The sequence below is a fragment of the Paramisgurnus dabryanus genome, chromosome 19 (assembly GCF_030506205.2).
Source record: "Paramisgurnus dabryanus chromosome 19, PD_genome_1.1, whole genome shotgun sequence".
NCBI lineage: Eukaryota > Metazoa > Chordata > Actinopteri > Cypriniformes > Cobitidae > Paramisgurnus > Paramisgurnus dabryanus.
Window position 1 is genome coordinate 14,333,989 of NC_133355.1, and position 14,639 is coordinate 14,348,627.

General features: G+C 36.7%; 1 protein-coding gene across 6 annotated transcripts; it reads left to right on the forward strand.

The window, feature by feature from the left end:
* Positions 1 to 1,384: 1,384 nt before the first annotated feature.
* Positions 1,385 to 14,599, forward strand: LOC135779756 (uncharacterized). 6 transcript variants are annotated; one of them, XR_010544854.1, is made up of 10 exons: positions 1,385 to 4,117; positions 5,319 to 5,365; positions 5,479 to 6,481; positions 6,699 to 7,292; positions 7,459 to 7,635; positions 7,736 to 8,563; positions 8,666 to 8,863; positions 9,007 to 9,139; positions 9,726 to 9,912; positions 13,584 to 14,599. XR_010544854.1 is itself a non-coding variant. In XM_065290671.1 (8 exons), the coding sequence occupies exons 2-8, from the start codon at positions 5,602 to 5,604 to the stop codon at positions 14,312 to 14,314; spliced, it is 2,823 nt and encodes a 940-aa protein (XP_065146743.1). In that variant the 5' UTR covers positions 1,385 to 4,117; positions 5,479 to 5,601; the 3' UTR covers positions 14,315 to 14,599. The 6 variants fall into 6 exon arrangements, 2 of the variants coding, with proteins under 2 accessions (XP_065146743.1, XP_065146736.1); XR_010544852.1 differs by lacking the exon at positions 5,319 to 5,365; XR_010544855.1 differs by lacking the exon at positions 5,319 to 5,365 and having other exon boundaries at positions 6,792 to 7,292.
* Positions 14,600 to 14,639: the final 40 nt, after the last annotated feature.

The window sequence follows — 14,639 nt, forward strand, 5'->3', positions numbered from 1 at the left end:
GGATGTACTTACACTATGCACACTGTACCAGAGTACATTTGACCTCATTTGACTCCCAAAGTACAGAGGTTGGTTAGTTTGATCGATGCTTACCATACCGGGGTGCCCTTGGCAGAGGTGGTCTCTGGTTCAGTTTGACTTGGAGGCAGGGCACGAGGGCTACCCACGCGGGAGTGCGAAACTTCAGCTGTCACTGCATCTTAAACAATCCCAAATAACAGTTGTGTTTGACATCATGCACGCTTGCACAGACTGATCTGTTTATGGCATTAAATAAATGCGAAAGAAATTTGAAAGCATATTAGGAGCAGTCTGCTTTCCAATCGCTCCGATATTCCAATTGATCTGCGCACTGTACATGATTTCAACACACCTAATATAAGCCATAAACTGAGAATTATGAAGAACTCCATTGTCCATATCTTCCAGTTTTCTTCAAAACAATTGCATCTTTAAGGGTGCTTTCACAATGGCAGTTGTGTGAAAAACTGGAGCCGGAAGAACCTGAGATTACCTAAAGGAGGTGGTCTGAGCTTCGTTGCAATTGTGGCCTGGTTTGTGTGAATGTGAAAGCACCTCAGACAAAAAATATTCCAAAAAGCGGGGGTAGCCTATCATCAGCGAAACCCTGAACTTTTGGTTGATTAAACCAAAATTTGCTTACCCTGATCATGTCAATTCCAAAACACCTCCTACTGGTAATCAAAAGTTAATGCACGCACACGGGGAATGCATAAAGACATTTTCAAATTCAAACATACCCAGGTATGTTACATAACCAGCTTTCTGGAATACCTCCCAGGAAGCCAAGTAACTTGCGTATGCGTTTTAGCCAATTATGTCGATCATATGTTTTCACAACACTACCATGACAATGAATTCTGCATTCCATAGCACATATGTGTATCTGTCACTCTTTCTGCTGTGCATAACACCAACATATCAAAAACAAAAATTGGCTGTCACGTTGTGTTTTACATTCTCTTGTATGTGATGACGTGAGCATATCGCAAGCAAACATTCACACTCGGGTTTGGACCGCAGCAAATGAGCCCAATGTAAAAACGCATTTAATAAGACATACTCTGGTACATATCATAAAGCGTAGTGTGAGTGCAAACCAGCAGGGGAGTGTGGGGGAGGGGCACAATTGTACTTGGGTACAGTTCAGTCTGGTTAAGTTCAATGTGAATTTCTTATTTTTCTTCATTTTTATGTTTTTGGGTATTTTAACAGTAAAATGCTTTTGTTAGATATTTGTTTAGATATTTGACAAATTCTAAATCATTACCAAACAGGTCAACAAACAGCTTCACAACAACACCATCTGCACGGAATTCAATTGCTGGACGCAAAAACAAAACACTTTTTCGACCCAGGAAGTAACAGTTGGAATGGATCTTTATGGCTCGGGCATGGACTGCCTGTTTTTTGACAAACACTGAAGTACTTGGTATTTTGGGCATGGCACTGTGATTTGCTCATAGTGCCAGAAATTAGTTTTTGCTTTGAAGGTCATTGATTAACTTAATGATGAACACTGTCCTAAACAAAGAACCTAACCAAGACTTCAAGATGCAAAATAATGCATTACAATCAAGCAGGAACTTTTAAACCAGGATAGTAATCATTTGCATCATCTGCATTGTGTGCACTGCAGGATTTGCTATTTTCTTTCATAAGTAAACAAAGAAACAAGAATTCAAAAAGTTGCTCTAACGATAAAGAATCAGCCGGGTGCTTGCGATTGGTTTACTTAAAGGGATAGTTTACCCAAAAATGAAAATTCTGTAATCATTTACTCACTCTCATGTTGATACAAACCTGTATACATTTTGTTGTTTTGATGAACAGAAAGGACGATATTTTGAGAAATGTTTGTAACCAAACTGTTCGTGGACCCCATTCACTTCCATAGTAGGAAAAAATAATACTATGGAGGTAAATCCAGGTATTGTGATCCCCCTGTAATTGGAGCAGAGGCTGAGTTCTCCCTTCTTGGGTATCTGTAGCCCTATTTCCAATCTGCTGGAATCTCCTCCTCTTATCATATCTTCCCAAACAGGTCGTAAAGTTTTTCTGTTGATAAGTTTGGGGCTGCCTTCACTGCCTCTGCTGGAATCTCATCTGTTCCTGGTGCCTTCTCATTTTTTAGCAAGCGGATTACATTCCTAATCTCTACTCGAGTTGGCCTGTTGCAGTTGTTAGGGAGATCTGATTCATTCTCTGGAATTTCTGGTGGGTTCTCTGTAGCTGGTCAAATGGTCCTTGTCTTTTACTGGTCTACTTAGATGTGAGCACTTTCCTTGTAGTGTCATACCGTTGCTATATATTTCCTTTTGCTGCTGTTTCTTCTGCCTCCTTAGCAAGTCTCTCAATAAACTCCCTTTTGTTTCACATTACTCTCCTCTTCACTTCCCTGTTGGCTTTATTATACTCTTCCTGTGCTTTAGCTTTTGACACTCTTGTGCGACTGTTGTTTAAGGCTGCTTTTTTTCTTCCTGTCTACAATTTTCTTGTTTGTCTCAGCTGACATCCAGTCCTTCTGTTGTGATTTTCTTCTACCCAGGATTTCATCACAGGTTCTTTGAACATCTTCCACTGACTCTCTAAATCTCTAAATCTGTTGGACATCTTAAGCTTAAATTCTTCTTGAATAAAACTGTCCTTCAGAAACCTAGTGTTGAATCTTGCTTTCCTTCTTTTGGCTTCTGTATAGTTCTTCTTAAATTTCAACTTCACATACCTGCTACAAGATGATGGTCAGATCCAGTGTGACAGCACTGCTTTCCATAAATTTTGACAATTTTCCTGTTTCCTCTTTTCAACCGCTAAGAAGCTGCTGTCTTTGTTTGACCTGTCACTAGGATTTAGGTCCTGCATAGCACCTAGCTCTGACACATGGGTGATTAATTGTGTTTAAATTTGGTGTCGCTATTGTTTCTACTATTTAAAATGTTTATATCTTAATTATATTCATCATGAATCACAAGATGCCATAATGAATTTTGTGTATATACAGGACTTTGCAAAAGTCCTAGGCAACCGCCACCAGCTTTGTTGTTTTAGCACAATTTTAATGTCTGTCATTTATTTTTCACTTTTTATTAAGATACAAACAGAAAATACAGGAAATATGTACACAAACCTAAAAAACAAAACAATTTACTAAATGTATTTTTCAGACATCAGTCAGTATTTAGTGTGACCTCTCTTGGCACGAAACACATCTTGAGCTTTTTTAAGGAAACTGAAGTCATTTGGTTAGAATAAAAAATTAGGATTTAAATTAAGAGATCCTGCAGCTGCCTGCTATGCTCAAGTGAAAGGTGAGTTTACCCTTAATACTTGACACTTCAACTTATAGTTTTATACTGTTTTAAATACTATATACACATTTCCTGTATTTTCTGGTTGTATTAATAAAGATACTGAGAAATAAATATATATGATCACTAAAGCATTGCAAAAAATCTATTAATGGCATGGAGGCCTAAGACTTTTTTACACAGTGCTGTATATCACAAATTGTTTTCTGAGTGATTTCCTGTTGATTGAATTAGCAGTCTCCTGTTATTGTAATGTGTGTGGGTGTGAAAGAGAAGGAGAGGGAATTAGTTTTTCTCTATATGAGTGCCAGTTCTGTTATGCTGTCAACACTGTTACTCTACTAATAGAGTTTGACAGTCACACACAAGTCCTAAATATCTGAATAAATGTAAATTCTGTTGCTTATATAAGTTTGTTTAGGGCGTATTCGTTCATTGACAGCTGATACTCAAAGGATAGGGCTTGGCTCATGCTTAGAAGACTCCAAGGGAGGAGAACCACACCTGCGCACAGCGCTGTCCATGGGAGAGGTTTCACAATTTGAAAAACGAAACAGAAACTTAACATTTCGGTTTCTTTTCTGTTAAATTTGAAGCAGTGCAAATTTGTTTGGTTTAAAAATTTGTTTTGGAACATTTTAGTTTTGTGTTTATTTAGTTTTTTTATTTTTGGAAAGTCGTTTAAGTTTGTTAACTAAAATAACCAGCTTTATTTTGCAAAGTCCCACAGAACTTTAGGTTACAGTCGGAAAAGCGAATTTTAGAAAGATCACTGAAAAATTAAGGAGGTATGTGTATTTGTGCTGCCAATCTTATTACAGTATATTATAAACTATAGCATGCGTGTATTTTATTATTATTTATTTATTTTATAGCATGCGTTAATTATTGTAGCTAACTTATTACTAGCAGGTTAGTCTTCAGTTAAGTAACTTTGTCTAGCTTTATCTAACTTATTTGAGTTGATCTATTCGTTTACTTTAGTAATAAACATTTAATTTGTAATCTGAAAAGTAATATTTAATGCATTAATATTTATATAGAAAATATAGACGACTCTAAAAATATGAATAACAAGTGTATGTAATATAATAGTAAGAAGTTGTAATGGTAAAGGTAAAACCACAGTTAAACCTTTTTAAAGTGATTTTCATTATGAAATGACTCGTCGGAATGTCGTCGGACCTTAAAGGCGGAGTCCACGATGTTTGAAAAACGGTTTGGAAAAGGAGACGGGCCGACTACCAAAACACACTTATAGCCAATCAAATCAAATCAAATGCCGGGTTGCGTATGTGTGGGGCGGGTCTATCAACAGAAGGTACAGATTCTATTGGGGTAGGGGCGTGTTTGTTTAGGCGATTTCAAATATCAACACTGGCTTTCAAACATCATGGACTCCGCCTTTAAACATCAACATGCAAGTGCAACTCCGTTCTGCTCTAAATACACCAGTTAAATGAAATGTCTGTAGTCCCACTTTTCCGCGTTTTGTTTTATATTTTTCTGACGCACTTTTTGTCATTTTGATATGATTGATTTATGTAGGAAACGAATTACACAAGTTGTGAATTTCCATATATTCACTTACATATAAACAATCATACGTTTTGACTAGATCATCACGCACTGCAAACGGTTATTTTTATTTTATTTTTTGTTAAATCCCAAAATAATCCCAATGCAAGCACAGTGGCCGTGTCTCAATGCGAAGGCTGCAGCCTCCGGAGGTCGCATTTCAAAGCTGGATTCATCATTAAGACTGTCTTGTTTCAGAATATTAACAATTATAAAGTTGACTAGTATTCTTGGTTAATAGTATATTGTTTAACATGCTTATGACTTGCGAATGTAATGGTCAGTTAACTTAAATTAACCTGGCTTGCTAAATGACGTACGCACCCTGCATATGCGACCTCCGCAGGCTGCATCTTTGAAATGAGAAACGGTCAGTGTCTCCATTTTGTTAAATCTCGTTTTCGTCACTAGGAGGAGCAGTTTAACCAGATGAAGGAGAGAATAATGATGCACTACATGTGAACACTGTTTTAATAATTAATAAATCAAAAATATCAATAAATATTTATTTTGGAGTGTTGTTCTTTGTTTATGTGTAGTAACATCTTCCATTTTTGCTATTAAATTTCAGGGGCTTAGCCTATTTAAAAACTCAGAACTGAGTTCAGAACTTTATGAGGCTTAAACATCTGCCCTGATCCAGTATTCATTTGGGCTCTGAAGTCATTTGTTTTTTTTGTACTGCTGAGGTGACATGAATGATTTTGTTGCTGCCATGCCACCAAAACCAAGAAAGGAACCTGATGAGAGCACTATGCCAGATTTGGAAAAGGGTCCAATGGGAGAAAGTTCAGAACAAAAAGTGCAGCCTGTGACTCGTCCCATGGCTGTGGATGATACTATCTTTTCTCTGACAGAAATGTTCAGGTCCTTTATGGAATGTCTTAAGGAACATGAGAATCAACAAGACAGCGAAACAGTAAGACAAGAACAAAATTTCAAAGTGCTTAATCGCCACATCGCCCAAATGCAACTGGAAATAGACCGTATTCGTCTTGAAGCCATCTCTGACAAGCCAGTGCCAAGGGTGACAGACCAGGAGTTGTGTTTAGCAAGACTTAAGGACACAGATGATATTGACCACTATTTGTTAACATTTGAGAGACTGGCTGAGACGTACCAGTGGTCTAAAGAAGACTGGGCTAGTTATCTAAAACCGTTCCTTACCGGTGAGGCCAGATCTGCATTTGTTGCAATGGACCCTGTACACGCACAAGATTATGATTCTGTAAAGACAGCAATCCTGAAAAAGTATGAGATCAGAGCGGAGACTTTTAGACAGAGATTCCGTAACCTAAATACCCCCGTTGATGAATCACCACAAGAGCTTTACACCAGGCTGAAAGACTTATTTTGCAAGTGGGTTAACTATGACAGCAGTACGAAAAAAGATATTATGGAGACTCTCGTGCTGGAGCAGTACCTACAAGTCTTGCACCCAGATGTAAGGACTTGGGTCAAGGAGGGTGATCCAGCTACTGCTGAAGAAGCTGCTAGCCTCGTTGAGGCATATATCAAAGCCCGTAAAGGAACAGGCAGCCTCTGCTATGCAGGCGTCCTGTCTTTAACTAGAGGTAAGTTACAAGACACGACTGAAGCGACAGTGAGACTGTTACTGTTTGTTGCGTGCATGGTAATAACACTCCCTTGCCTACAGCTTATTATGTCTTGAATCATTTACAGTATATCTTATGAAGGCTGGAATTGCCCAGACAGTTTTTTACCAAACCCTTGCCCTTGAAGCAAATAGCTTTTAATCTGTCCATTTATTATTTCCCCCCATCTTCTTAGGATTTGCATCCCCTGGTCAGAGCTTAGCTGACAAATCCTTACAGACTGCATCATTGACAGCTGTTTCAACCTCAGCTCCTCTTTCTGGTTTAGGTGACAAGTTTAGGGCACCTGGAGGCTCATGGATCTGTGGCACTTGCCTGGTACAAAACGTGTCATCAGATAAAAAATGCGTGTTATGTCATGAACCGCAACCAAACATAGAAACTGCTTCTAAATTGGACAGCAAACCTGCAGATGGCATGGTGAGCCTCAGTTCCCTCTCTGATTTTCCGGCTGGTAGCTGGGTTTGTGACACATGCATGGTCAGGAACAAACCAGATGTGTTTAAATGTGTAACTTGTGACACGGACAAACCTGGGACTGTTGTAAAATCCAGCATGACGTTACCGCCTCTGCCTGAGGTCTCATCCGGTCCTTCTGCTGCTTCCTCTCCATCTTTTACCATTACCACCACCACTTCTACAGGGACTGGAATGTTAGGATTTGGGGACAAATTTATAAAGCCAGAGGGTTCTTGGGACTGCAATGTGTGCATGGTTCAGAACAAGGCACAGGATGTAAAATGTGTAGCCTGTCAGAGCGCTAAACCAGGTAGTTTCAGTTTTGCAGGTATAAGTCAAAGACAGAATGTGATAAACCAATGCACACAGATCGAAACAGCATTTGGCCTGTAAATTGGGGTGTTAAAACATCTGATAATAAAATAAAAAGTTGATACTTCTTAATACATGCTTGATATTTTCGCTGTGTATTATAGGAGCGGTAGCGGCAGCAGTCCCAAACCCTGCACCTGCAAGCACGCCTGCACCTTTGTTAGGATTCAGAGACAAATTCAAGAAACCTGAGGGGAGCTGGGAGTGTGGCGTGTGCTGTGTTCAAAATAAGACTAATGAATGGAAATGTATTGCCTGCTTGTCAGCAAAACCGTCCGAAGGTACCATGCTTTGCATTCAAATTTTCAGAAGTCACTCTAGGTGTAGATGCCACTCTTTTAAAGAATTATTCTATTGACCAATTTTTATCCATTGTTGCAGGTTTAAGTTCATTTTTTGGCATTCAATCCAACAGTACAGACTCAAGCTCTTCTTCCTCTTCCACGGGTGGATTAAAATTGGGCTCTTCTGACATCACCTCAGATTCAACAAGCTTTAAATTTGGAGGCTTTTTCTCAGATTCCACTTCAGGTGGAATTAAACTTGGTAGCACCTCGTCAGAAACCACAACAAGCACATCAGGTGGATTAAAGTTTGGTGGTTCTTTGACTACAACTCCCGCATCAGTGAGTGAAGAGAAAAAGACTGAATCTCAGGATTCCAGTACAGGACTTAAATTTGGGGGTGCTGGTGGAAACTCATTTGGCTCTCAAGCTGCTAGCTCTGAAAACTCTCTCTCGTTTGGTGCTAAACCTGTAGAGAAGGGAAGCTCCAATTCATTGTTTACATACTCAGTACCCCTGTCCAAAGTAGAGAAAGATAGTGCTCCTGCTCCCTTCAAACCTGTTTTGACCACCACAACATCAGCAGCATCAGCAAACACCATTCCTGTTTTAGGAAAACCATTAAGAGTTGAATCTAAACTAGCTGCCCCAAAATTTGGGGAGTCTGCAACAACAGTGCCAACGAAAGTGATGCCTATCTTCACTTTTGAAAAACCAAAAGATAAAAAGGATACCTCTGTGCCTTTTGGTGCTTCGTTATTCATTGGAGCCAATGAAGTTGAGAAATCAACACCATCATTGGGCTTCGCTTTTGGCAAGCAAGACCCTCCGAAAGATCTCCCCAAGCCTTTATTTACAATTGGTAAACCTGACGAAACAACAGGACCTCCAAAATCATCATTTACTTTTGGGCAGAGTATACCAGGTAGGTGAGACCTAGATGGTCTTGTACATTTCTTAGCTCTCTGTTTACATTGCTATAATGTAAAAGTATATAATGACAAAACGTGTCTTCTGTTTCTTTCAGCTCCTGCTTCTGCTGCCAACCGATCCTCTTTTATTTCCAGTTCCCCACCATCCTCTGACGTTGCATCCAAACCTTTGTCCTCGACCACAATCTCCCCAGTCCCTGCATTCGGAGCCAAACCAAATTTTTTCCCGGTGTTCGGTCAGAAACCCAACCCTGCACCTACATTTGGATTAGCTGCTGCCTCCACAGGCCAAGGTCAGAATCACTGCTGGTGTTGTACTTCAGAAATATATTCTTGGTCTTACACCTTGGTTCAGTGTTTATAGCCTCTAGTAAAATGCTTTAGTCTTGGTTTAAATTTAGAACTGTCAATTCTCACTTTTTATTAATACTTGAAGGAGGATTCCAGTCTGCCTTTGGGGCTGAAGCGCCAGGTTTATCAACTTCTACGGCCAGTCCAGCCATGCCTGCTGTAAATGCTCCCTCCAGTGGAGGCTCTAACTTTGGCCAAACCCCTGCATTTAACACTGGGTAAGAGAGAAAACATAAAATAATGCTGCTAAATAAGGCTAAAAGTGAAACTGAGGATGCACTTACACTATGATTACCGCACCGAGTACATTTGACCTTGTTTGACCCCCAAAGTAGTGCGATCACTTCTTATGTATCAGGGTGTGCTTTGCAATGGTGATCTCTCCTATGGTTTACTTCGACTCGGGTGCGGGGTGGAAGCGCTTATTGTGAAAACTAACAATTACATGTAGACGCGTGTTATCGCATCTCAAACAACCCCCCCAAATAACAGAGTTGTGTTTGACATCATGCGTGCTACACAGTTCAATCCGTTATGGCATTAATTAACCGTGAGAGAAATTTTAAAGCCTATTAGGAGCAGTCTGCTCTCCAATCAATCTTGTGTTACTTTTAGCACACCTAATCCATATAATTAGAATTATGATGAACTCCAATCCATATCTTTCAGTTTTCTTCAAAACACACATTGACTTTAAAAACACCAGTTTCTGAATTTTCATAGTTTTAATGATTTTTGAGTATTTCAACAATTAAATGCATTTGTTACAGATATTTGATGAAGTACAAATCATTAACTTAACAGGTCAACAAATATTTTTACGGTGACACCATCTGCACAGAATTCAACTGCTGGATGCAATCAAAGCTGACCGAAGACAGCAAACATGGAACATAACGCAATACAATCAAGCAAGATTTTTTAAAACGGGATAGTAATCATTTGTATCATCTGTATTGTGTACAGGATTTGTTAATTAAAACAAAGAAGCTAGAGCTGTATGAAGGTATATTTGGTGCAAAACAACTGCACACCTGTGACAGTGGAATTTGTATTTGTAGAGATTATCCACACATGTGTATCAGTAAATTTGAAGTCACAGATGAAGAGTTGCAAACTTGTAGATTTTTTTTCTTTCCCTCAAATACAACACAACAGTTACACATTCACAAATCCTTCAGTGCAGCTGCACAAATCCCATTTTACAAATCACAGATTAAGAAACTCACAAGCTCACGTTTTTTGCTACGATTGCTGCAGTAAATATGGTGCAAAACCTACTTGAACACCTGCATCAAAGTATGTGAAGTCACACACAAATTTTGTACATTCGCAAATCAGTTTGTGCATCTGTGCGATGAGAGTTGCATGTGTGTAAAAAAAATTTTTCACAATTTTTTTTTTATTTTTGAAATATTTTCTAGCACAAACACAAGTACATAAATACAACTGCTTGAATCTGCTGCTACAAGTTTCAAACACTCTTTTTTGTGTGCTCTCTGTTTTGCACCAAATATCTCGAGATAAGTGGTGCGAAAGTGATTTGTATACCTGTAGGCTATGTTCAGCACTGCCCACCAGGTGGCGCCTGACACTCACTGAAGCAGAGTTTATTAATTACCAGCAATGTTTCAGCAAGGTAAATCGCCTTTATCAAGGTATTATTTTCACCAAGTGGAGAACAATACAAATGGGAGTGCTAATTATACACAGATGAAGGTAATTACATACAATATTCCAATGATTCATTAGTAAACAAAATATAAGTTCCATAAATCTTAAACCATCAATATAAATAGATTAAAAAATGCAAGCAGCAAATACACACATAGGCCTACATATACCTAATAGGCTTTAATATACCTAAAAGGCCTCCTGTCTAAGTAAAAATTGGTCCAACTCACCTCACTTTCTAGATGAAAATACCCTCTCAATTGCTATATACAATAATGAAGTTATAGGATGATTAAGTTCAACAAAATGCAGTTGTAGCACTTATGTCACTGCAATCGTAATAACTATGCTACTGGACCAGTTCTAGGTTCGTTGAGTGGTGTATGTTATATTAGAAAAGACACATGAGACATGAAAACTTATATAAATTAATTAGCAGTTTACTGAACAGGATTAAAAATGGAATAGGTAAGTTAGTAAGATAAATAGAATAATTAGATAAATATATCAATATAGATGATTCAATATATATATCAATAAATGTTTACACTCAAAAAAATTATTTTTGCACCTTGTCTAATTTACTTAAATGAAACAAGTTAATACAACACAATTTTTTATTTTTTTGTCTCAACCTATTTTTATTATGTTCAATCTGCTTAAATGTAAAAAAGTTACTTGAACTCAATCATTTTATATTGGGACCACATTAATGATTTTTTTTGCTATTACTTACTGGGCCATGAATCTGTATTTCCCAGCATGCTTTGCATGCAACTGCCTTTGGAAAGTAATTTTTTTAAATTAAGTGTTATTTTAGACATTTTTAGGTAAAGAGAAACACTTTATAGTGTTTAATGTTGGTTTATCTTATTGATTTAGAAGATTTTGTGTTATATTTTTACGAATTGTTTGGTTACCATCGTGCAGAAGAGTGGCGCTTGTGGTTAAGTTGTGGATGTGACATACGTACTTCTTTTAAAAAGCACTAACTGTGTTAATGACTGTTTGAAGATCAGTCTCTTTTCACATGTTCATCCAATGTGTCATTAGCATGCTAACGTGTGCTTATGCTAATTAGTATTATACAGAAATTGACAATTGGTTTAACTAGACTTTTTTGCTTGAATGAACTTGTTTTGTTTTTGTTGAACAGACCAGAAATAATTGCGTGGAAAAGTTTTCCTTAACTGAATTTAGTTTATTGAACAAGATATTTTTATGACCAATATAAATATATTTATTAAGTTGGTGCAACAAAAGATTATTTGTTTAAATTAACTTATTGTATTCTTGTTGTACAAGCCTAATATAATTTCGTGGAAAAGTTTTCCTTAATTCAATTATGTTGATTGAACAAACAATTTTTTTGAGTGTACCGTACAAAATTTAGATCAATAAATAATCAATAAATATTTACAGTAAAAGATGTGTCAATAAATAATCAATGTAGATCAATAAATAATCAATAAATGATTATAGTAAAATATGTATCAATAAATAATCAATAAATATTTACAGTACGATATTTATAATAAATAATTTTAAATCCTTTATATTTAATCTTTTCTTATTTAAATAAGTTTAAATGGATTTAACTGGTTTAAGTATGGGTTTATTCTGGTTAGTTTTGTTCTTAGACCGGTCTATTAAATTTTAATCAGCTCTTTTAGAACAGTTGCTTTAACTATTTTTAAACTATTCTTTTGAGTTAACTCTTCTTTCTTTAAGGGAACAGGTAAGTATTTTAGCGTGCTTATGTTAGTGTGATTGTTTCACTTTACAGGGTCTAACTTTTTTTTGCAGGTAATTGTAAGGATTTTAAATGTTTCTTTTGTTTGTGCAATTGCTATTAGAAAAATACATATGGACCTTGGTATTTATAAAGTACGGCCCTGCTCATGACAATAAGAATCCACTCTCAATAGTGTATGACGAGCTGTAGGTTTTTTAATCGGATCCCTATGTAAAAAATTACAAGCTACCCACAAGTCTAAAAAGCTGATTTGATTTGGGTTAGCATCCAGGGTAAATGTTAAGAAATCAGAACAACTGTTTAGATAATAATAAAAACAATTTAGTTGTTCAGTTACCCGATTAAAAAAGACAGAAATAATCATCCAAATTAGTATATTAGAAGAAAAAGCATGTATCTTAGTTAAATGTAGGCCTATGTGTGTATTTGCTGCTTGTATTTTTTAATCTACTTATATTGATGGTTTGAGATTTATGGAACTTATATTTTCTTTACTAATGAATCATTGGAATATTGTATGTAATTACCTTCATCTGTGTATAATTAGCACTCCCATTTGTATTGTTCTCCACTTGGTGAAAATAATACCTTGATAAAGGCGATTTACCTTGCTGAAACATTGCTGGTAATTAATAAACTCTGCTTCAGTGAGTGTCAGGCGCCACCTGGTGGGCAGTGCTGAACATAGCCTACAGGTATACAAATCATTTTCGCACCATTTATCTCGAGATATTTGGTGCAAAACAGAGAGCACACAAAAAAGAGTGTTTGAAACTTGTAGCAGCAGATTCAAGCAGTTGTATTTATGTACTTGTGTTTGTGCTAGAAAATATTTCAAAAAAAAAAAAAATATTTGTGAAAAAATTTTTTTACACACATGCAACTCTCATCGCACAGATGCACAAACTGATTTTGCGAATGTACACAATTTGTGTGTAACTTCACATACTTTGATGCAGGTGTTTAAGTAGGTTTTGCACCATATTCACTGCAGCAATTGTAGCAAAAAATGTGAGCTTGTGAGTTTGTAAAATGGGATTTGTGCAGCTGCACTGAAGGATTTGTGAATGTGTAACTGTTGTGTTGTATTTGAGGGAAAGAAAAAAAATCTACAAGTTTGCAACTCTTCGTCTGTGACTTCAAATTTACTGATACACATGTGTGGATAATCTCTACAAATACAAATTCCACTGTCACAGGTGTGCAGTTGTTTTGCACCAAATATACCTTCATAGAGCTGGTTTACTTAATATGGGGAAGACTGATCTGGTGGCTGAATCTATACAGAGGAGTGTGCTGTATCTGTGTACTGAATGATTTGTGTGTTTTCCTGTGCACAGGTTGTGTGCGTATGTGTGGTGTCTTTGTAGGTGCCGAACTGTGTTTGATGTTAAAACCTGGCCTGTGCTCCTGAATGCTTTCTGTCATGTGAGAAGCAATATGTATGTGTTTTAAGTCCACTGCAGTGATTTGCAGCCAAGAAAGAAAGAGTTCAAAATATGTTCATGTTTTTTTTTATATTTTGTGGCTCTACCATCTCAGTCACTTTTGTAAGTCACTTTGGATAAAAGCATTTGCTAAATGTAATATATTAGAAAAGAGTCCCTACACTGTTTACTATACTATAAGAGTGACTGTAAATAAAAATAGATTATAAATGCATTGTTATTATTTTACTTGTATGAAATATAATGGTTTAAAATATGTCAATATTGTAGTCTATTTTTATTAGAAGTTACTTGCAGAGAATACTGTAGGTGGTTTGGTGTGTTTTTCCATGTCATCATGAACATGCACCAGAAGTTTTGTATAGTTTTTCCAGCTGCAATATGTAGTTTTATTGCAGTGTTGCTTGACCTGTCATTCGTTTCTCAAGGATTTGTATTACCTGACAAACTCACACCCCTGGTTTTAGTGTCTTTAAATCACTTTTTTTTTACTTTTCTGCAGGTTGAAGAGATGAAAACAAGAAACCCTAACTGTAAACTAAATAGGAACTTTAATGGAAGCTATGTTAAACGATCTCTGTGGGTCTTTACTGGTAATAGATTTGCTTGATTTGGTGGAATGTTATCTGGTGGATAACCAGCAAAATACCTTAAACCCTTATGGTAATGGTTTTATAATGCTGTTTTTAATTGAAATGTAATGTAAATGTCTGCAAAAAAAAATGAAATCATTGGAATTTTTATTTCAAGTGTCTTCTACTCAATATTTTACCTAATGAATAAAATTATATTATTTTGATTGAAAACGAGTCCTGTCATTTAATTCTTTGACAACCAGAA